At 42.5% G+C, this 24,832-nt stretch overlaps 1 protein-coding gene across 1 annotated transcript in view; it reads left to right on the top strand.

The window, feature by feature from the left end:
* Dbp80 (putative ATP-dependent RNA helicase Dbp80) overlaps window positions 1–24,832 on the top strand; it is a 66,214-nt gene that overhangs the window by 15,379 nt on the left and 26,003 nt on the right. The window contains exons 3-7 of the mRNA XM_070091505.1: window positions 4,213–4,315; window positions 9,263–9,377; window positions 10,791–10,945; window positions 12,744–12,908; window positions 20,654–20,816. Of these exons, the coding sequence (XP_069947606.1) occupies window positions 4,213–4,315; window positions 9,263–9,377; window positions 10,791–10,945; window positions 12,744–12,908; window positions 20,654–20,816 (701 nt within the window). The remainder of the gene's footprint in view (window positions 1–4,212; window positions 4,316–9,262; window positions 9,378–10,790; window positions 10,946–12,743; window positions 12,909–20,653; window positions 20,817–24,832) is intronic.

Raw genomic sequence — 24,832 nt, 5'->3', positions numbered from 1 at the left:
ATAAAGATACCCAAGAGTTGCACATGTGTCTAATTTATCAACATGTCGGTTCTCTGAACCATTCATCTACAGAATCTGCTTGCTGTTATATATCACAATATGTGTTCTTCAAAACCTGCTCACTGTTATCTATCACAATATGTGTTCTTCACAACCTGCTCACTGTTATATATCACAGTAGTGTGTTCTTCACAACCTGCTCACTGTTATATATCACAGTAGTGTGTTCTTCACAACCTGCTCACTGTTATATATCACAGTAGTGTGTTCTTCACAATCTGCTCACTGTTATATATCACAGTAGTGTGTTCTTCACAACCTGCTCACTGTTATATATCACAGTAGTGTGTTCTTCACAACCTGCTCACTGTTATATATCACAGTAGTGTGTTCTTCACAACCTGCTCACTGTTATATATCACAGTAGTGTGTTCTTCAGAACCTGTTTGCTGTTATCTTCTCAACCATAGGATGAAATCTTGCTAGTAAAATTCCAATTACCAGAGCCCACTGAGGTTACCGTGAATATTACCTCTCAAAAAAACAAATCAGGAAATGTAACCCACGTACCACCACTACTGTACAAATGAGTGGCTCAAATCCTTTCACCCACCATTGCATTACTCTTCAACAAATCACTAGAAACCAACACTTTCCTGTTATCACTCAAAATAGCAAGGATTACACCAATACACAAAGGTGGTGTCCCAACAGATGTAAACAAATATAGGCCAATATCGAACTTGCCTTAGTTTTGTGACGTAAATAAAATTAATCTGTTCCAGACTTAAAAATATTCTCAAAAAATACATTTTCTAAAGAATGACTTTAATTTTACATACACACATCACAGATAAATACATATACTAGTATACAATAGATAAATTAAAATTTAAATAAACATTTAGAGTAACATTTACTTACCTTTGTTGAAGAGACTTGCTGGCATCTGGAAGATAGGGAGGAGGAGAGAGGGAGGAATTGCTATGGTGTTCCTCACTTTCTTTACCACAAGATAAGATTTCGTTCGGATTTTTAACCCCGGAGGGTTAGCCACCCAGGATAACCCAAGAAAGTCAGTGCATCATCGTGGACTGTCTAACTTATTTCCATTGGTGTCCTCAATCTTGTCCCCCAGGATGCGACCCACACCAGTCGACTAACACCCATTTGCTGCTAGGTGAACAGGACAATAGATGTAAGGAAATGTGTCAAAATGTTTTCACCCGCCAGGAATCGAACCCAGGCCCTCCGTGTGTGAAGCGGGAGCTTTAGCCACCGGGCCACCATGGTGGCTTATTTCACAGTCACAATTAATGAAGAAGCACTGGCTGGCTGGCTGGCTGGATGGCTGCCTGGCTGTCTGGCTGCTTGGCTGACTGGCTGCCTGGATAGCTGCCTGGCTGGCTGGATAGCTGGCTGGCTGGCTGGCTGGCTGCCTGGCTGCCTGCCTGCCTGGCTGCCTGCCTGCCTGCCTGCCTGCCTGCCTGCCTGCCTGCCTGCCTGCCTGCCTGCCTGCCTGCCTGCCTGCCTGCCTGCCTGCCTGCCTGCCTGCCTGCCTGCCTGCCTGCCTGCCTGCCTGCCTGCCTGCCTGCCTGCCTGCGTGCCTGCCTGCCTGCCTGCCTGCCTGCCTGCCTGCCTGCCTGCCTGCCTGCCTGCCTGCCTGCCTGCCTGCCTGCCTGCCTGCCTGCCTGCCTGCCTGCCTGCCTGCCTGCCTGCCTGCCTGCCTGCCTGCCTGCCTGCCTGCCTGCCTGCCTGCCTGCCTGCCTGCCTGCCTGCCTGCCTGCCTGCCTGCCTGCCTGCCTGCCTGCCTGCCTGCCTGCCTGCCTGCCTGCCTGCCTGCCTGCCTGCCTGCCTGCCTGCCTGCCTGCCTGCCTGCCTGCCTGCCTGCCTGCCTGCCTGCCTGCCTGCCTGCCTGCCTGCCTGCCTGCCTGCCTGCCTGCCTGCCTGCCTGCCTGCCTGCCTGCCTGCCTGCCTGCCTGCCTGCCTGCCTGCCTGCCTGCCTGCCTGCCTGCCCTGCCTGCCTGCCTGCCTGCCTGCCTGCCTGCCTGCCTGCCTGCCTGCCTGCCTGCCTGCCTGCCTGCCTGCCTGCCTGCCTGCCTGCCTGCCTGCCTGCCTGCCTGCCTGCCTGCCTGCCTGCCTGCCTGCCTGCCTGCCTGCCTGCCTGCCTGCCTGCCTGCCTGCCTGCCTGCCTGCCTGCCTGCCTGCCTGCCTGCCTGCCTGCCTGCCTGCCTGCCTGCCTGCCTGCCTGCCTGCCTGCCTGCCTGGCCGGCTGGATGGCTGCCTGGATGGCTGCCTGACTGGCTGGCTGAATGACTGGATGGCTGCCTGGGTGGCTGTCTGAATGGCTGGATGGCTGCCCGGTTGGATGGCTGCTCAGTTGGATAGCTGTCTGGCTGGATGGCTGCCTGGTTGGATGGCTGAATGGCCTGCCTGCCTGCCTGCCTGCCCGCCCGCCCGCCCGCCCGCCCGCCCGCCCCCGCCCGCCCGCCCGCCCGCCCGCCCGCCCGCCCGCCCGCCCGCCCGCCCGCCCGCCCGCCCGCCCGCCCGCCCGCCCGCCTGAGCGCGCAGGATAAACAGGGCTAGACTGGCTCACAATGCCTGTGCAGGGAGGCACATGGGCAGGCAGACAGGTCTGGTATGCTGGCCGAAACTTGGGACAAAATTTGGCCGAAAAAAGTTGTCAGAACTCGAAGTGGTCGATACTCAGGGTGGCCGATACTCAGGGTGGCTGAAACTCAGGGTTACACTGTATAGACAAAGCCTTATTTCTAAACATAATAAGGGGGAAATTCCTGGGTTTGCACTTTGACAGCAATCTGAAATTCAACACCCACATACAACACACAACAAAAAAAAAATGTCTGAAACAGTTGGCATCCTCTCAAAGATACGTTACTATTTACCACAAACAGCACTACTTACACTATACTATTCACTGATCTACCTCTACCTCACCTGTGCTGTTTGTGCCTGGGGTTCCACAACGATAAATCACCTAAAGCCAACAATAACCCAACAAAAAGCTGCAGTGCGAATGATTACACACTCCACTGCTAGACAACAACTCCTTCTTCCCCCCTATTCTCGAAAGACCTAAATATAGTAACTATACAAAACATTCATTCGTTCTACAGGTTGACCATCACTCGCTCTTTGGAGCCACAGTTCCCACACTAGCAGTACATTATTTTGGGCTTTGACATTGGTACTACCATCCTGCCATAATAGCATGAAATGGAAACCTGTTATATATTTTACACTCTGGTAAGATTGCCAGTCTATAATTTTTGCTTTTCAAAACATGATAGAGGGTAGGTAATGCTTACAAACTTTTACTTGCATTCAGTATACACTTATACAGTTGAAGAATTAGACACATGTGCAACACCAGATGTAGCTCATGTCTCATTCTTCAGCTTGTCAGTATTGTATACCATTCATGTACAACATGTCAAACACTGTAACATCATGGAATCTTGGTATAGAGGACCTCTACACAACCTTCTTGCTTACTACTGGCCCGTCCCTTGGGTATGACCTACTTCCACTGGGAAATCCCATCTACCAGTGACAATGACTTCATCTGTTTTATGAACAAAGATACCCAGATGCTGTACATGTGTCTTAATTCTTCATCTTGTCAGTATTGTATACTATTCATGTACAACTTGTACAGTTGTTTTTGCATTTCTTAATAGTTCCTGTTCTATTTAGAAGGCCTAGTCTGAGACTGGGAGTGGACATTGATGATCCTCAAGGCTATAAATGGATAACTAGTCTTACCACAAATGGGGACCTGCTGGAGAATGAGTGACAATTTTCCACTTGTCACCAAAAAAATCTTTCATACATTGTAATAGTTTCTTTTTTACTCCTCTATTTTTCGGCTGCAGATTTAATGTCATAACAACCTCCATGAAAACCTTTTTAAAAATTCTAATAAATGCAACCTTCCCATTGGTTTCTTATCTTTTTCCAGTGACAGTTATGGTAGCTTAATTGATGTGATGTATAAAATGTTACTGACCACAAATGTTTTTATTCTCTAGGTGTTTATTCACTTTCCCTTATTGTTTTTTCCATCAGATTTTACGACAATGATTGTCAGTGACAAACCTGTTGTAAGGAATCTTCACTATCAGCTTTATTAAATAATGAACTCTTGGTTTGTGCAAGAAAATATTTCATTCATAAATTCTCTTCCAACAGACCAGCCAATATGATTGCGCAGTCACAGTCAGGAACAGGCAAAACAGCGGCATTTACTTTGGCCATGTTGAGCCGCATAGACAGCTCCAAAAAGTGTTGCCAGGTAACACCATAGTATTTGTCAGTAAAATATTTTTTCTGCTCATGTAATTGGCAGTCTCCATGGGTAAGCGGAGAAGAATCCTTCCTCCGTAAGCCATACGTGCCATAAGAGGCGACTGAAATGCTAGGAGCAAGGGGCTAGTAGCCTCTTCTTCTGTATAAATTACTAAATGTAAAAAGAAAAACTTTGTTTTTTCTTTTTAGGTCACCTTGCCTCAGCAGGATACAGCTGGTTCATTGAAAAAAAAAACTTGGGCCTTCTTTTTTGGGTCACCCTGCCATGGTGGGAGATAGTACATGCATTATATCAATTCATTTTTTCTTATGCTTCTTTTTAAAGTATGACATTTCATTTCAGTGTTGTCATGCAACTTCTCGTGTCTAACTTACCATTTCTAGCAACAGTGTAAATATATTATCTTTGAAAGTAGAGTCTTGAGCCCAGACAAGAACCAGCAAGGGTAAACCTTGGAGTGTTCTTTCGTAATGTGATTTATTTCTCCCTTATAGTAAGTGGACCCCAGGTATACGATATTAATCCGTTCCTGAGAGCTCATCGTATGCCAAAATTATCGGAAGGCGAATTAATTTTCCCCATAAGAAATAATGGAAATCAAATTAATCTGTGCAAGACACCCAAAAGTACTATGAAAAAAAAAGTTTTACCACATGAAATATTAAGTTTAATGCACACAAACTGAAGAAGACATGCACAGTTAGTAGTACTCTACTAACAATAGAATACATGACACTTACCTTTAATGAAGATCTGGTGATGATTGATGGGATGGGAGGAGGGGAGAGTGTCGAAGTTGTTAATGTTTAGAAGGGGAATCCCCTTCCATTAGGACTTGAGGTAGCAAGTCCTTTTCTGTGGTTACTTCCCTTCTTTTAATGCCACTAGGACCAGCTTGAGAGTCACTGGACCTCTGTCGCACAACAAATCTGTCTATAGAGGTCTGTACCTCCCGTTCCTTTAACCCTTTCAGGGTCCGTCCTGTAGATCTACGGCTTCACGTTGAGTGTCCAAACCGTAGATCTACGCCAAAATTCTAGCGCTGTCAAATTTAGTGCTAAAGCGCTCATAGGCCTACATGTGAGAGAACGGGTCTCCATGGTGGGTGTGCGCCATAAACAAAAAATCTAGGCGCCCACATAGCATTGTGGGAACGCCGGCTCAGTTACCCTTGTTCACCATGCCTCATCGCAAGTCAGCTCTCACTCCACGGAAAATTGGGACTCTCCTCTTCCTACCTGATAGTTCTGACACTGATGGAAGTGGAAATGAAGACGAATTCTTTGGCTTTGATCAGTTAGTGACCGAAAGGAATGACCAGGATATTGATAATAGTGCAGAAAACCCTGACGATCCTCAACCTTCTACCTCTAGTGTGGGCACTTGTCAGTCACGGTCAGTTGTACCTCAACGCAAGAGAAAACTAATATTTTCGTGTGGCCAGGCCTCTGACTTCAGTAATGATGATGATAGTGACGTGGATTGTGATTTTATTGCGCTTGACGATCATTCGAGTAGTGATAGTGAGGAATCATATTCACCAGTGAAGCGTCGGTATGTACGCCACCGCATGCGCTCGGGTAGTGTACCCTATGCTGTGCCCAGGGGACGGAGTACATCCCGGAGTACATCCCGTGGCCCTACACCAGGTTTAGATAGTGATAGTGAGGATGATGTGGCTACACTTGGCATGGATAGACCACAGGCATCAGCAGATGGTGGTAGTGGTGATGGTAGTGGCACCACCATGTGTGACTCACCAGCCCAGGCTGGGACCCACGCTGCTGACTCCTCAGTTCAAGGACAAAGCGGAGCGTCAGCCACCAGCCCACCACAACCACAACCACCCGCACAACCAGCCTATGATGTCCAGTATCCACCAGCAAACCGTATCTGGGATTGGCAGCAAAATCCCAATTTTGTTCCCAAGCCCCACCACTTTGATGATTCTCAAAGTGGAATTCTACGTACTTGTCCCCTTGGAACCACGGCCAATGAACTGGAATTCTTTGAATTATTCTTTGACCAGCCATTGATGGAAACTATTGTCAGGGAAAGTAATAAGTATTTTGAGTACACCATGGCAAATACGATCATATCACCACAGTCAAGACTACACCGGTGGAAAGAGACGACTGTTACAGAAATGTATTTGTTTTTTGCAACAATAATGCTTATGCCTCATGTCTAAAGCATAATATAAAAGCATACTGGTCCACAGATCGGCTAATTTCTACCCCGGTCTTCAGTGAAATCATCCCAGTGAACAGGTTTATCTTACTGTTACGTATGTTGCACTTCTCTGACAAAATCAGGCCTGAGAGAAGTGACAGGTTATACAAGATTAGAAATGTTTTTATGTATCTCAAACAAAAGTTCAGCATATACTTTTATCCATTCAAGAATCTTGTAATTGACGAGTCTTTGATTTTGTTCAAAGGTAGACTGTCATTCAAGCAGTATATACCGAACAAGAGGAAATGCTTTGGTATAAAACTGTTTGTACTCTGTGACTGTGACAGTGGCCTGGTGTTGGATATTGTTGTATACACGGGAAGTAAAACATTGAAAGATACCAAGATGTTATTGGGTATCTCAGGTGACGTAGTGAGAAACATGATGGCACCTTATCTTGGTAAGGGGCATACATTATATACCGATAACTGGTACACAAGCCCATTACTCAGTGATTTCTTGTAAGTGAACAAGACAGATGTGTGTGGCACAGTGCGTTCTAATCATAAACATATGCCCAGGCTCAACGCAGGTGCTCGTGGTGATGACGTGCAGGTGTTTACTGCCAATGACATCATGGCATTACGGTGGCATGACAAACGAGATGTCACATTGTTGACAACCATTCACCATAATGAAATGCAAGACAGTGGCAAAGTTGATCGAGTGACTAATGAACGTATTCGAAAACCAGTGACAGTGATTGATTATACACAAAACATGTGCTTGGTTGACAAATGTGACATGCAGATTGGTTTTGTTGTTTGTGTTTGTAAGAGTTACAAGTGGTACATGAAACTTTTCTTCTATCTCATGGACATTTCAATGCTCAATGCATATAATATGTACCAAATAAAGACTGGCAACAGACCACCGTATGGTGAATTTTGTTTGTCTGTTGTCAGACAACTCATAATGAAGTACCAGGTAAGAACACCTGCTATACAACAAGATCCTCGAATTCCTCAGGATATACCCAAGCATTGGAAGAGGGAAGGTGATCATTTCATAATACAGCTTCCTTCAACTCAGAAGAAATTTGCTCAGAAGAGATGCATCGTCTGTGCACAAACAAAACGACGGCAACAAAGACGCAAAGACACTCGGTTTATGTGTGAGGAAAGTAAGGTGCCTCTGTGCATGGTGCCTTGTTTCAAGGAGTTCCACAAGCTCCAGCAGTTCTAAAACCATGTCCAGTGATTGTAAATATGTAAATATATGATAGAACATTAGTATTATACAAGATTTGTGCATGTTTATTGTAATAAACAACAGTGGTAAACAATAATATGATTAGTGCGGTTATTGTGTTCAATACAGTGAGTGTATATATATATATACATTATATACAGTATTGGTCTCTCAGGCCCCAAATGTTAGTAGGAAAAGAAAAAAATTGGAAAAGAAAAGAAAAAACTACAAGAACTACTAAATAAAGTAATGTGTGTATGTGGAATTCGTCGATGTTGCCGCCACCACATCATTTTGGACAAACTTCTTGGCACTGTATCTCGGTAAGTACTGATCAGAATTTTTTTTTTGTCTTATTACCTTCACAAAAATATGCTCTTTAATTCTGTAAGAAAAAAATAATTTTTTTTTTTTTTTTTTCCAAAATTTCTTGGACACTGGAGCACCACTTCAGATTTTGGCCTTGGACACTGAAGGGGTTAAGATTTGTCTAAAATGGGCCACAACATTGCCATTGTAATAGTCACCAGCACGGCTTGCAATAGCTGTGTTAGGGTGATTTTCATCCATAAAGGTTTGCAGTTCAACCCACTTTGCACACATTTCCTTAATTTTTGAAGTAGGCACAATGGATTCCACAACTGGCATAGGCTTCTCAGGGTTAGCCCCAAACCCTTCAAAATCTTTCTTAATTTCCATACTAATTCTCACCCTTTTTACTACAGGGTTGGCACTAGAAGCTTTCTTGGGGCCCATGGTGACTTATTTTGCAGAAACAAGCACCAAAAACACTGTGATAATATGGAATGTACCGAATGTATGCTTAGATGCGAGCACACTGGCTGGCTTGTAAACACTGGCAAGTACGGGGCAGTTCAGGCCACACGTGGATGCGTCCTGGACGAATCGCGTGTGACGGGTTTTTTAACGAGTGGCGAGGCAAAATTTTGGCGTTAAAATGTATCGTATGCCGGATTTAACGTATACCGATGCCATCGTATGCTGGGGATCCACTATACTGCATTTATTTCCACTGGTTTTTGTTGTCTGAAGTTATGTATATTAATCTTTTTCAAGTTATCAATTATTTTAAAGCTAGAAATTGGCAAGTGTGATACACTTGTTATCACAGTTGATAAAACTTTTTTAGCTCATTTGGCCAGTTTTCAACAACCCTGGTGCAAACTATAAATAGTAAATACAGTAAACCCTCCAGTTAATGGACCTTCACTTAATGGACTTCAGAAATGTGGAACAAAATCTGCTGGGTCAGTTGATTTGGAAACAGTGGACAAAGTCCGTTGGTCGCAGAATTGTTCATTATTGTTACAATCAACGCAAAACAATCTTTTCCCTAACCACCATAATTACCAATACTGGCCAGCCACTGCCCCGATTAGTCCTTTAAATAGAGGGTTTACTGTAATCATATTATTTTTAAAATACTATTATTCTCTAGCAATGCATACTTGAAGCAGGAAAGTTATTAATAAACATAATTTTTAGGCTTTGTGCTTGTCACCAACTATGGAGCTGGCACTGCAAACACTAGACTGTGTCAAGCAGATGGGTAAAAAATGTAAAGACATCACCATCCGCTCTGCTGTAAAAGGAGACAGTGGTAAGAACAAGAATGTTAGCAGAGTTGCTGTGTTTTATAACTTCACATGTAAATCTTTGTATGTGCCCAGGGAAATTTAATTAACCCTTTGACTGTTGCGACCCCAAATCCTAAGGTATCTCTCTGTATTGCAAAATTAAAAAAAAAAAAGTGTTTTTTCTTATGAAATGATAGGGAATCTTTTCCCGATGTTAATGATGCCAAAAGTATGAAATTTGATGGAAAACTTACGGAATTACGCTCTCGCAAAGTTAGCAATCTTGGCGATGTTTACGCATCAACGATTTCACTCACTTTGAGCCCTATTTTCAAGCAATTCTATTGTTCCAGTCAACCAAACTCACAGCTATTTCTTTAGAACTCCCTTTATTCTATCGATTGAGTACAAGAAACCACCCATTTACCGATTTCAACTACCCAATAAAGTGATCAGAAATTGGCAATTTGGCCAATTTCATGCAAATTAAAAAAGATTCCAATTTCAAAATAGGGTTCAGAATGAACAATGCAGACATTCATGGCACTAAAATAACATTTTTTCTGTTCATCAGTCTCATCTCCAGGCCCCTCTTATATTACTCTTGCTTTCTATTTAGAATTTTAATTAATATAAAAAAAAATAGAAGATTTGCTGTTATGCAGACTACTGCATTATTGTAATAATTGTTTAAATAATGTCAACCCATTCATAACTACATATTAGAATGGCTAATTGGACAATGACATCATTTGTTTACTTGTGAACATCGGCTAAAATCAAACATTTCCACTATTTTGAGCTCAATTTCAAGGTCCTAGACTTCATGAAACCAATCAAAATCATCTCCACTTCTGTAATATGTCTTCCATTCTATCAAATGAGACCAAGAAAATGAGACTACAACCATAAATACTATTTGAAAATACACCTCAAAGTCGGTGTTTTAATCCAAAAACACGGTAAGAGTTTTTTTTTTCACATTATGCACTGCATGCTGCAGGATTTTTTTTTATACTGCTTACACTGACCACACAGACCCATTCTCTCACATGTGGGCCTACAAGCTTTCTCCAGCTTGATTTGAAACCACTAGAATTTTAGAGTAAAAACACGTCAAAAACACTGGCTCGTAGGATGTATGTATACGACCGAAACAGTCAAAGGGTTAAGGAAGTCTTCTGACACAAACTGTTAGTTTTTTTAAATTGTGCTGATTATCTTACCATAGCATTATATTGTTTATTTGTGTTGTGTGTTGGTGCTAGTGCTGCAGTTTTTAATTTTATTAAGCAGTCCTACCTCAGGTGTTTTTATGAAAGTTTATATTTACCGTACTTTTTATTGCCAAGTGCGCTGAGTGAGCTCGCCACTTCCCTCCTTTCATGAACGGGCATTATCAGCGAATCCCATTTACAGTATTGCTTTCTTTACAGTTTCCCGTGGACAAAGGATCACTGATCATATAGTAATTGGCACCCCAGGGAAGGTTGTTGATTGGGTCACAAAGTACAAATGCCTTGAGTTACGCTTCTGTCGAGTATTTGTGCTTGACGAAGCTGATGTGATGATTGCTACCCAGGGCCATCAGGTACAACTTTTCTTTCAGTGTTTTGTCTCTCTTAGTTTCAATTATGCTGTGACTATCATGTAGTTTTCAAGTTATTATATATATATATATTTTTTTTTTCAGCAAGTTGACCATCTCCTGCCGAGGTAAGATGACCCAGAAAAAGAAAGAAACATTTTCACCATTATTCAACATTTTTGCCATCATTTACTCATATTCACTGTCTTGCAGTGGCACCCAGATACAACAGTTTAGATGTCACTCCAAACAGCCAATATCCCAAACCCCTCCTTTAACCCTTAAACTGTCCAAATGTAGATCTACGTTTTTTTCAACATTTGAAAGTATGTAAAAAACGTAGATATTTTTTTTTTTTTTTTTTTTTTTTTTTTTTTTTTTAACATTTGAAAGCGTGTAAAAAAAACTGATCTATTTATTATTTTTTTGTTTGTTTGTTATATTTGAAAATATCCTAGGTAGTAGGTTGGTAGACAGCAACCGCCCAGGTGAGTGTAAAACAAAAGCCTGTAATTGTTTTACATGATGGTAGGATTGCTGGTGTTCTTTTTTTCTGTCTCATAAACATGCAAGATTTCAGGTACGTCTTGCTACTTCTACTTACACTTAGGTCACACCACACATACATGTACAAGCATATATATACACACCCCTCTGGGTTTTCTTCTATTTTCTTTCTAGTTCTTGTTCTTGTTTATTTCCTCTTATCTCCATGGGGAAGTGGAACAGAATTCTTCCTCCGTAAGCCATGCGTGTCGTAAGAGGCTAGTAACCCCTTCTCCTGTATAAATTACTAAATTTAAAAAGAGAAACTTTTGTTTTTCTTTTTGGGCCACCCTGCCTCGGTGGGATACCGCCGGTTTGTTAAAAGAAGATGATGATTTGAAAATATGTAAAAAAAGTAGATCTACTTTTGGAGCACTACGCATGTTAACGTAGATCTATGTTTGGACAGTTTAAGAGTTAAAGTGCAGGCATTGTACTTCCTACCTCCAAGACTCAAGTCCAGCTAATGGGTTACCCTGAATCCCTTCACAAAATATTACCCTGCTCACACTCCAACAGCTCATCAGGTTCCAAAAACCATTTGTCTCCATTCATCCCTATCTAACTGATTCACACATGCTTGCTGCATGTCCAAGCCCCTTGCACACAAAACTTCTTTTACCCACTCCATCCTTTCCTAGGGTGACTCTCACCCTTCTCCCCTCTGCTACAGATTTATACACCCTCCAAGTCATTCTGTTTTGATCCATCCTCTCTAAAGGACCAAACCACCTCAACAACCCCTCTTCAGCCCTCTGAATAATACCTTTAGTAACTCCACACCTTCTCCTAATTTCCACACTACGAATTCCCTGCATAATATTTACATTACACATTGCCTTAGACACAACATCACTGCCTCCAGTCTCCTTGCTGCAGCATTTACAACAGGGAAACCAGTTAGCCAGACTTGAGTCCTAGAGGTGGGAAGTACAATACCTGCACTTTAAAGTAAGGGTTTGGGATATTGGCTGTTTGGAGTGACATCTAAACTGCCTCTGCAAAAACAGTGATTATATGTGAATGATGGTGAAAGTGTTACTTTCTTTTTTGGGTCACCCTTCCTCAGTGGGAGACAGCCAACATGTTGAAAAAAAATAAAACTTTGACCCCTTACTAGGATCCTCTTCATCCTGTTGAAGAGGATCCCAGCAGAGGGTCAAAATATACAGATCAGTTATTCTTATTGAGCATCTTAGTAAAATATTATCTTAGGTATTATGCAGAAGACTTGTTAACAACACTTGGTTTACAGGACCAGTCTGTGCGAATCCATAAACAACTTCCCCAGACTTGTCAGATGATGTTGTTCTCAGCTACCTATGTTGATGAGGTTGTTACTTTTGCTGAGGCCATCATTAAGAACCCAGTCATACTCCGTCTGAAGAGGGAAGAGGAAACACTTACTAATATTAGACAGGTGAGGCAGTCGCTTACGTTGTTACTTCTGGCCCATGTAAGTATTGTCAGTGGAAAGCACCCTGTCTTCCAAACAGGAAGCTTATCTTCACACATTAGTGTGTCAGTTACAACACCTAAACAGATACCAAAATTAAATATTGATTATTTTAAGTTGTGTTAGTTTAGATTAACCCAAATTAGTCTATATGTACATACTGGGTATACAGCAGTTAATGAAATTTTATTGACTGGTAGCTTGTGTCTGGCAGCATTGAAAATATTGTTACCACTTAAATAGTCATAAACTCCACACATTCTGTTAAAAATTAAATATAGATTGGAAAACAAGAGTTCAGGGTTCTTTTCCATGTCTTATAGCAGTCTTTTTTTTTTGTGCTTGCAAAGCTTTGTATGAAGAAAAAATTCACAAGTTTCATTGGTGACTAAATATGAATTAACTTAGCTTAAAGAATGGTTTCATCATCTGCTAACTTGCTAAAAGCTTATTGCTCTGTGGCATCACCAGTCACAATTTTTCTGGTGTCTCTTCAGCCATTGTGTTTGTAAATATTTCATTAGCAAACCCTCACAAGTTTTCACTACCACACATTCTTCAGCCAAGACTGTAGACAACTTACTCATACCATCTTGAACACTAGACCTTCAGAACGTACCACAGAGACGTGCAATACTTAGCCCTCCTGTGGGGTGATGGGGAAAAACACCCTTAAAACACTTGTTAAGTGATATCAACGTGGCCATGATAGTAGTAGCCTCCATCAAACATCTCATCACAAGGTGGCCTACTGCTACATTCCCAGTATCTACTGTTGATGTCTACACTATCCCATGTGGACACTGCAACAAGAAGTATGTAGGGGAGACTGATAGAAATCTTATCTATTAGGATCAAGGGTTGTGAATATGCATACATGAAGGGATAGTCAAAGTAATGCCTGTGTGATACATTTTGACACTGCCATTTAAAGTAGTGGAATGAAGCCCAGCTGGTCATCAAGGAGTCAGATTTAAGGAGCTGTCATTGTTCAGAAACATCTCTGATAGCAGCAATAAATACAGTAGCAGAGAGTGCAGGATTTATGACATATCTGCAACGTTGACCCACGTGCTTTCAAACAATTATTTATTATTATTAACACACAGGCCGATTCCCACCAAGGCAGGGTGGCCCGTAAAAGAAAAACTTTCACCATCATTCACTCCATCACTGTCTTGCCAGAAGGGTGCTTTACACTACACCTTTTAAACTGCAACATTAACACCCCTCCTTCAGAGTGCAGGCACTGTACTTCCCATCTCCAGGACTCAAGTCCGGCCTGCCGGTTTCCCTGAATCCCTTCATAAATGTTACTTTCCTCACACTCCAACAGCACGACAAGTATTAAAAACCATTTGTCTCCATTCACTCCTATCAAACATGCTCACGCATGCCCGCTGGAAGTCCAAGCCCCTCACACACAAAACCTCCTTTAATCCCTCCCTCCAACCTTTCCTAGGCCGACCCCTACCCCACCTTCCTTCCACTACAGACTGATACACACTTGAAGTCATTCTGTTTCGCTCCATTCTCTCTACACGTCCGAACCACCTCAACAACCCTTCCTCAGCCCTCTGGACAACAGTTTTGGTAATCCTGCACCTCCTCCTAACTTCCAAACTACGAATTCTCTGCATTATATTCACACCACACATTGCCCTCAGACATGACATCTCCACTGCCTCCAGCCTTCTCCTCACTGCAACATTCATCACCCATGCTTCACACCCATATAAGAGCGCTGGTAAAACTATACTCTCATACATTCCCCTCTATGCCTCCAAGGACAAAGTTCTTTGTCTCCACAGACTCCTAAGTACACCGCTCACCTTTTTCCCCTCATCAATTCTATGATTCACCTCATCTTTCATAGACCCATCCGCTGACACGTCCACTCCCAAATATCTGAATACATTCACCTCCTCCATACTCTCTCCCTCCAATCTGATATCCAATCTTTCATCACCTAATCTTTTTGTTATCCTCATAACCTTACTCTTTCCTGTATTCACTTTTAATTTTCTTCTTTTGCATACCCTACCAAATTCATCCACCAACCTCTGCAACGTCTCTTCAGAATCTCCCAAGAGCACAGTGTCATCAGCAAAGAGCAACTGTGACAACTCCCACTTTGTGTGATTCTTCATCTTTTAACTCCACGCCTCTTGCCAACACCCTCACATTTACTTCTCTTACAACCCCATCTATAAATATATTAAACAACTACGGTGACATCACACATCCTTGTCTAAGGCCTACTTTTACTGGGAAATAATCTCCCTCTTTCCTACATACTCTAACTTGAGCCTCACTATCCTCGTAAAAACTCTTCACTGCTTTCAGTAACCTACCTCCTACACCATACACCTGCAACATCTGCCACATTGCCCCCCTATACACCCTGTCATATGCCTTTTCCAAATCCATAAATGCCACAAAAACCTCTTTAGCCTTATCTAAATACTGTTCACTTGTATGTTTCACTGTAAACACCTGGTCCACACACCCCCTACCTTTCTTAAAGCCTCCTTGTTCATCTGCTATCCTATTCTCCGTCTTACTCTTAATTCTTTCAATAATAACTCTACCATACACTTTACCAGGTATACTCAACAGACTTCTTTCTTTCTTTCAACACACCAGCCGTATCCCACCGAGGCGGGGTGGCCCAAAAGGAAAAACAAAAGTTTCTCCTTTTACATTTAGTAATATATACAGGAGAAGAGGTTACTAGCCCCTTGCTCCCGGCATTTTAGTCGCCTCTTACAACACGCATGGCTTACGGAGGAAGAATTCTGTTCCACTTCCCCATGGAGATAAGAGGAAATAAACAAGAATAAGAACTAGAAAGAAAATAGAAGAAAACCCAGAGGGGTGTTTATATATGTGCTTGTACATGTATGTGTAGTGTGACCTAAGTGTAAGTGTAAGTAGAAGTAGCAAGACGTACCTGAAATCTTGCATGTTCATGAGACAGAAAAAAGGACACCAGCAATCCTACCATCATGTAAAACAATTACAGGCTTTCGTTTTACACTCACTTGGCAGGACGGTAGTACCTCCCTGAGCGGTTGCTGTCTACCAACCTACTACCTAGGTCTCAACAGACTTATCCCCCTATAAATTTTGCACTCTCTTTTGTCCCCTTTGCCTTTATACAAAGGAACTATGCATGCTCTCTGCCAATCCCTAGGTACTTTACCCTCTTCCATACATTTATTAAATAATTGCACCAACCACTCCAAAGCTATATCCCCACCTGCTTTTAACATTTCTATCTTTATCCCATCAATCCCGGCTGCCTTAACCCCTTTCATTTTACCTACTGCCTTAAGAACTTCCCTGACACTCGCAACTGGCTCCTCCTCACTCCTACAAGATGTTATTCCTCCTTGCCCTATACACGAAATCACAGCTTCCCTATCTTCATCAACATTTAACAATTCCTAAAAATATTCCCTCCATCTTCCCAATACCTCTAACTCTCCATTTAATAACTCTCCTCTCCTATTTTTAACTGACAAATCCATTTGTTCTCTAGGCTTCCTTAACTTGTTAATCTCACTCCAAAACTTTTTCTTATTTTCAACAAAATTTGTTGAAAACATCTCACCCACTCTCTCATTTGCTCTCTTTACATTGCTTCACCACTCTCTTAACCTCTCTCTTTTTCTCCATATACTCATCCCTCCTTGCATCACTTCTCATATGCTAACTTTTTCTCCCTTACTACTCTCTTTACATCATCATTCCACCAATCGCTCCTCTTCCCTCCCGCACCTACTTTACTGTAACCACAAACTTCTGCTGAACACTTTAACACTACATTTTTAAACCTACCCCATACCTCTTCGACCCCATTGCCTATGCTCTCATTAGCCCATCTATCCTCCAATAGCTGTTTATATCTTACCCTAACTGCCTCCTCTTTTAGTTTATAAACCTTCACCTCTCTCTTCCCTGATGCTTCTATTCTCCTTGTATCCCATCTACCTTTTACTCTCAGTGTAGCTACAACTAAAAAGTGATCTGATATATCTGTGGCCCCTCTATAAACATGTACATCCTGAAGTCTATTCAACAGTCTTTTATCTACCAATACATAATCCAACAAACTACTGTCATTTCGCCCTACATCATATCTTGTATACTTATTTATCCTCTTTTTCTTAAAATATGTATTACCTATAACTAAACCCCTTTCTATACAAAGTTCAATGAAAGGGCTCCCATTATCATTTACACCTGGCACCCCAAACTTACCTACCACACCCTCTCTAAAAGTTTCTCCTACTTTAGCATTCAGGTCCTCTACCACAATTACTCTCTCACTTGGTTCAAAGGTTCCTATACATTCACTTAACATCTCCCAAAATCTCTCTCTCTCCTGTACATTCCTCTCTTCTCCAGGTGCATACATGCTTATTATGACCCACTTTTCGCATCCAACCTTTACTTAAATCCACATAATCCTTGAATTTACACATTCATATTCTCTTTTCTCCTTCCATAACTGATCCTTCAACATTACTGCTACCCCTTCCTTAGCTCTAACTCTCTCAGATACTCCAGATTTAATCCCATTTATTTCCCCCCACCGAAACTCCCCTACCCCCTTCAGCTTTGTTTCGCTTAGGGCCAGGACATCCAACCTCTTTTCATTCATAACATCAGCAATCATCTGTTTCTTGTCATCCGCACTACATCCACGCACATTCAAGCATCCCAGTTTTATAAAGTTTTTCTTCTCTTTTTTAGTAAATGTCTACAGGAAATGGGGTTACTAGCCCATCGCTCCCGGCATTTTAGTCGCCTCATACGACACGCATGGCTTATGGAGGAAAGATTCTTTTCCATTTCCCCATGGACAATAGAAGAAATAAAGAAGAACAAGAGCTATTTAGAAAAAGGAGAAAAACCTAGATCTTCTTCTTTCAACGTACCAGCCGTATCCCACTGAGGTGGGGTGGCCCAAAAGAAAAAACTGAAGTTTCTCCTTTTAAATTTAGTAATATATACAGGAGAAGGGGTTACTAGCCCCTTGCTCCCGGCATTTTAGTCGCCTCTTACGACACGCATGGCTTACAGAGGAAGAATTCTGTTCCACTTCCCCATGGAGATAAGAGGAAATAAACAAGAACAAGAATTAGAAAGAAAATAGAAGAAAACCCAGAGGGGTGTGTATATATATGCTTGTACATGTATGTGTAGTGTGACCTAAGTGTAAGTAGGAGTAGCAAGATATCCCTGTTATCTAGCATGTTTATGAGACAGAAAAAGACAACCCTTTATAAAAATTACTGAGGTACCTGTGGGGATCTCTTCATGATTTTTAGGTGAATCTTTTGACTCGCCTAAATTTAAAAGGAGAAGCTTTCATTTTTCCTTTTGGGCCTCCCTACCTCAGTAGGATATGGCCAGGTTGTTGAAAGAAAGAAAAAGAATTTAATGGAGTGTTTAATTGAGGTGAATCATAGAATTGATGAGAGGAAAAGGGTGAGCGGTGCACTTAGGAGTCTGTGGAGGCAAAGAACTTTGTCCTTGGTGGCAAAGAGGGGAATGTATGAGAGTATAGTTTTACCAACGCTCTTATATGGGTGTGAAGCATGGGTGATGAATGTTGCAGTGAGGAGAAGGCTGGAGGCAGTAGAGATGTCATGTCCGAGGGCAATGTGTGGTGTGAATATAATGCAGAGAATTCGTAGTTTGGAAGTTAGGAGGAGGTGCGGGATTGCCAAAACTGAGGAAGGGTTGTTGAGGTGGTTCGGACATGTAGAGAGAATGGAGTGAAACAGAATGACTTCAAGAGTGTATCAGTCTGTAGTGGAAGGAAGGCGGGGTAGGGGTCGGCCTAGGAAAGGTTGGAGGGAGGGGGTAAAGGAGGTTTTGTGTGCGTGGGGCTTGGACTTCCAGCGGGCATGCGTGAGCGTGTTTGATAGGAGTGAATGGAGACAAATGGTTTTTAATACTTGACGTGCTGTTGGAGTGTGAGCAAAGTAACATTTATGAAGGGATTCAGGGAAACCGGCAGGCCGGACTTGAGTCCTGGAGATGAGAAGTACAGTGCCTGCACTCTGAAGGAGGGGTGTTAATATTGCAGTTTAAAAGCTGTAGTGTAAAGCACCCTTCTGGCAAGACAGTGATGGAGTGAATGATGGTGAAAGTTTTTCTTTTTTGGGCCACCCTGCCTTGGTGGGGAGGGGCCAGTGTGTTAATAAAAAAAAAATTAACTGTGTGTGATAATATATACGCTTTGAAAGTTTATGTTTGTTGGTTTTATTGTTTGTTAATTTTTTTTTTTAGCAAGTTGGCCATCTCCCACTGAGGCAGGGTGACCCAAAAAGAAAGAAAATCCCCAAAAAGAAAATACTTTCATCATCATTCAACACTTTCACCTCACTCATACATAATCACTGTTTTTGCAGAGGTGCCCAGAATACAACAGTTTAGAAGCATATATGTATAAAAATACACAACATATCCCTCCAAACTGCCAATGTCCCAAACCCCTCCTTTAAAGTGCAGGCATTGTACTTCCCATTTCCAGCACTCAAGTCCAGCTATATAAAAATAACCGGTTTCCCTGAATCCCTTCACTAAATATTACCCTACTCTCCAATAGCTCGTCAGGTCCCAAATACCATTTGTCTCCATTCACTCCTATCTAACGCGCTCACGCACGCTTGTTGGAAGTCCAAGCCCCTCACCCACAAAACCTCGTTTACCCCCTCTTTCCAACCTTTTCAAGGACGACCCCTACCCCGCCTTCCTTCCCCTACAGATTTATACGCTCTGCATGTCATTCTACTTTGATCCATTCCCTCTAAATGACCAAACCACCTCAACAACCCCTCTTCAGCCCTCTGACTAATACATGTACTTTTATTAACTCCACACCTCCTAATTTCCACACTCTGAATTATTGTGTGTGTTGAATATATTTTTTATGGCTATGAGTGCTGAGCGACATATGTGGTCAAGGTGCTCAATAAATGTCTCGTCTACTACTGCCCTATCCACCTCGGGACAAAGCCATTCCATAAACATAAGAATGAAGAGTACTACAGTAGGCCTTCTGACCTATTCTAAGCAAGTTATTTCCAAATCCTCCTTTTATTCACTCATATATTTGTCGAACCTGTTCTTAAGGCTACTCAATTTTATTATCTTACCTGACCTTACTGAAGTTCAGCTTGCCTCACATGTACCTTCTCTATATGAATCTGTTTCTCATGCCCCATATATGCTTAGAGTAAACAAAGTTCCAGGACCAAAAAGTATACATAATATAATGTACTAGGTGCTCTCTCGTGTATCTTTAACCATAGCTTGTTAGTATCATATACAGTGGTACCCTGAGTCTTGAACTTTCTTCGTTCCAGAAGGCTGTTCCAGTGCCGTTACCAAACGAATTTGTTCCCATTAGGAATAATGTAAATTAGATTAGTCCGTTTCAGACCCCCAAAAAAACAATTACAAAAGCACTTACAATAACACACTTACATAATTGGTCAAGTTGGGAGCAGTTCGAAACTCGGGGCACCACTGTACCAGGTTTTTACTATTGTTTAACATTTAGGCAAGTGGTATTTAATAAGTTATAATTTGTTGTACCACCCTTGAGCATTCTTGAAGGAGTTGTGTTTATTGTATCTTTCAGACTTCTTGTTCAGGATGCTTACTGTATGTCTTCGTGTCTTTTGCAGATGTATGTTGAATGTTATAGCCAGGAAGAGAAGTACCAGGCAATCGCTAACATCTACACCATCCCAGTGGGCAGTGCCATGTTCTTCTGCCACACTAAACACAATGCTAATTGGTTGGCAACACGTCTTAAGAAGGATGGTCACCAAGTAGCGCTACTGACGGGTAAGGATAAACATTCAACAAGTTAAATCTTTCTCAACTCATTTCATTAACCAAGATATATACATATTTATCCTTGTCACATCTTTAAATATTACATCAACTATAATGCATTTTAACTGATTTGGTTAAAAAAGCACACCAATTCTTGCTAGAAGATAATACATTTTTTGTCATTGTATCGGAAGAATATTGTTTGATAAAAAATTAAACTGTTATCCAAATATGTTTGCTTTTAAAATTTTAACCTCGATAACAAAATCAGAAAATTCGGAGTGTGGAAATTAGGAGAAGGTGTGGAGTTAATAAAAGTACATGTATTAGTCAGAGGGCTGAAGAGGGGTTGTTGAGGTGGTTTGGTCATTTAGAGGGAATGGATCAAAGTAGAATGACATGGAGAGCGTATAAATCTGTAGGGGAAGGAAGGCGGGGTAGGGGTCGTCCTCGAAAACGTTGGAGGGAGGGGGTAAAGGTGGTGTTGTGGGCGAGGGGTTTGGACTTCCAGCAAGCGTGCGTGAGCGTGTTACCTGGAGTTTACCTGGAGAGAGTTTCGGGGGTCAACGCCCCCGCGGCCCGGTCTGTGACCAGGCCTCCTGGTGGATCAGCGCCTGATCAACCAGGCTGTTGCTGCTGGCTGCACGCAAACCAACGTACGAGCCACAGCCCGGCTGATCAGGAACTGACTTTAGGTGCTTGTCCAGTGCCAGCTTGAAGACTACCAGGGGTCTGTTGGTAATCCCCCTTATGTGTGCTGGGAGGCAGTTGAACAGTCTCGGGCCCCTGACACTTATTGTATGGTCTCTTAACGTGCTAGTGACACCCCTGCTTTTCATTGGGGGGATGGTGCATCGTCTGCCAAGTCTTTTGCTTTCGTAGTGAGTGATTTTCGTGTGCAAGTTCGGTACTAGTCCCTCTAGGATTTTCCAGGTGTATATAATCATGTATCTCTCCCTCCTGCGTTCCAGGGAATACAGGTTTAGAAACCTCAAGCTCTCCCAGTAATTGAGGTGTTTTATCTCCGTTATGCGCGCCGTGAAAGTTCTCTGTACATTTTCTAGGTCGGCAATTTCACCTGCCTTGAAAGGTGCTGTTAGAGTGCAGCAATATTCCAGCCTAGATAGAACAAGTGACCTGAAGAGTGTCATCATGGGCTTGGCCTCCCTAGTTTTGAAGGTTCTCATTATCCATCCTGTCATTTTTCTAGCAGATGCGATTGATACAATGTTATGGTCCTTGAAGGTGAGATCCTCCGACATAATCACTCCCAGGTCTTTGACGTTGGTGTTTCGCTCTATTTTGTGGCCAGAATTTGTTTTGTACTCTGATGAAGATTTAATTTCCTCATGTTTACCATATCTGAGTAATTGAAATTTCTCATCGTTGAACTTCATATTGTTTTCTGCAGCCCACTGAAAGATTTGGTTGATGTCCGCCTGGAGCCTTGCAGTGTCTGCAATGGAAGACACTGTCATGCAGATTCGGGTGTCATCTGCAAAGGAAGACACGGTGCTGTGGCTGACATCCTTGTCTATGTCGGATATGAGGATGAGGAACAAGATGGGAGCTAGTACTGTGCCTTGTGGAACAGAGCTTTTCACCGTAGCTGCCTCGGACTTTACTCTGTTGACGACTACTCTCTGTGTTCTGTTAGTGAGGAAATTATAGATCCATCGACCGACTTTTCCTGTTATTCCTTTAGCGCGCATTTTGTGCGCTATTACGCCATGGTCACACTTGTCGAAGGCTTTTGCAAAGTCTGTATATATTACATCTGCATTCTTTTTGTTTTCTAGTGCATTTAGGACCTTGTCGTAGTGATCCAGTAGTTGAGACAGACAGGAGCGACCTGCTCTAAACCCATGTTGCCCTGGGTTGTGTAACTGATGGGTTTCTAGATGGGTGGTGATCTTGCTTCTTAGGACCCTTTCAAAGATTTTTATGATATGGGATGTTAGTGCTATTGGTCTGTAGTTCTTTGCTGTTGCTTTACTGCCCCCTTTGTGGAGTGGGGCTATGTCTGTTGTTTTTAGTAACTGAGTTACGACCCCCGTGTCCATGCTCCCTCTCCATAGGATGGAAAAGGCTCGTGATAGGGGCTTCTTGCAGTTCTTGATGAACACAGAGTTCCATGAGTCTGGCCCTGGGGCAGAGTGCATGGGCATGTCATTTATCGCCTGTTCGAAGTCATTTGGCGTCAGGATAACATCGGATAGGCTTGTGTTAATCAAATTTTGTGGCTCTCTCATAAAAAATTCATTTTGATCTTCGACTCTCAGTCTGGTTAGCGGCTTGCTAAAAACTGAGTCATATTGGGACTTGAGTAGCTCACTCATTTCCTTGCTGTCATCTGTGTAGGACCCATCTTGTTTAAGTAGGGGCCCAATACTGGACGTTGTTCTCGATTTTGATTTGGCATAGGAGAAGAAATACTTTGGGTTTCTTTCGATTTCATTTATGGCTTTTAGTTCTTCCCGCGATTCCTGACTCCTAAAGGATTCTTTTAGCTTAAGTTCGATGCTTGCTATTTCTCTGACCAGTGTCTCCCTGCGCATTTCAGATATATTGACCTCTTTTAGCCGCTCTGTTATTCTTTTCCGTCGCCTGTAAAGGGAGCGCCTGTCTCTTTCTATTTTACATCTACTCCTCCTTTTTCTTAGAGGAATAAGCCTTGTGCATACATCGAGTGCCACCGAGTTAATCTGTTCTAGGCATAAGTTTGGGTCTGTGTTGCTTAGTATATCTTCCCAGCTTATATCGGTTAGGACTTGGTTTACTTGGTCCCTCTTTATGTTTTTGTTATTGAAGTTGAATTTGGTGAATGCTCCCTCGTGACTAGTCTCATTTTGTCGGTCTGGGGCTCCACGCATACATGTCTGAACCTCAATTATGTTGTGATCTGAGTATATTGTTTTTGATATGGTGACATTTCTTATCAGATCATCATTGTTAGTGAAGATGAGGTCTAGTGTATTCTCCAGTCTAGTAGGCTCTATTATTTGCTGGTTTAAATTGAATTTTGTGCAGAGATTTAAAAGCTCGTGTGAGTGTGAGTTTTTCATCAGAGCTGCCTCCTGGTGTTATTACTGCAACAATATTATTTGCTATATTCCTCCATTTTAGGTGCCTTAAGTTGAAGTCCCCCAGGAGCAAGATGTTGGGTGCAGGAGCTGGAAGATTTTCCAGACAGTGGTCAATTTTTAACAGCTGTTCCTGGAATTGCTGGGATGTTGCATCCGGAGGCTTGTAGACTACCACAATGACTAGGTTTTGGTTCTCGACCTTTACTGCTAAAACTTCCACTACATCATTTGAGGCATTAAGCAGTTCTGTGCAAACAAGTGACTCTGCAATGTACAGGCCAACCTCCCCTTTTGCCTGTTCACTCTGTCACATCTGTATAGGTTGTAACCTGGGATCCATATTTCGTTGTCCAAGTGATCCTTTATGTGGGTCTCAGTGAAAGCCGCGAACATTGCCTTTGCCTCTGCAAGCAGTCCACGGATGAAAGGTATTTTGTTGTTTGTTGCTGGCTTTAGACCCTGTATATTTGCAAAGAAGAATGTTATCGGACTGGTGGTATTGTTGGTACTGGGGGGGGATTTTTTTTTCCGGCATTAGTATCTGTATCTGTTGGTTTGGAGTGGAGGCCATCGACTGTGGTTCCACTCCAGGAATGACTGGATTTGGTGTACGATTTCTGCCATTTCCTGCCAGTTTTTTTTCCTTCCTGGCACTAAAAAACCTCTCCCTCTTGAGTGGCTGTGGCTACCCAGGTTTTCCCATGGCCTGGATGTTTTGTATCTTTTTGTCCCCTTTAGATGGTATGCCTGGCAATTTAAGTTATAGCACAGTCTTTCCTGTCCTGAGTGAATGGAGACAAATGGTATTTGGGACCTGACGATCTGTTGGAGTGTGCGCAGGGTAATATTTAGTGAAGGGATTCAGGGAAACCAGTTATTTTATATAACCGGGCTTGTGTCCTGGAAATGGGAAGTACAGTGGACCCCCGCTTAAAGATC

This window comes from Cherax quadricarinatus, chromosome 35, assembly GCF_038502225.1.
Source record: "Cherax quadricarinatus isolate ZL_2023a chromosome 35, ASM3850222v1, whole genome shotgun sequence".
Lineage (NCBI taxonomy): Eukaryota > Metazoa > Arthropoda > Malacostraca > Decapoda > Parastacidae > Cherax > Cherax quadricarinatus.
This window is presented reverse-complemented; position numbering and strand designations above follow the sequence as displayed.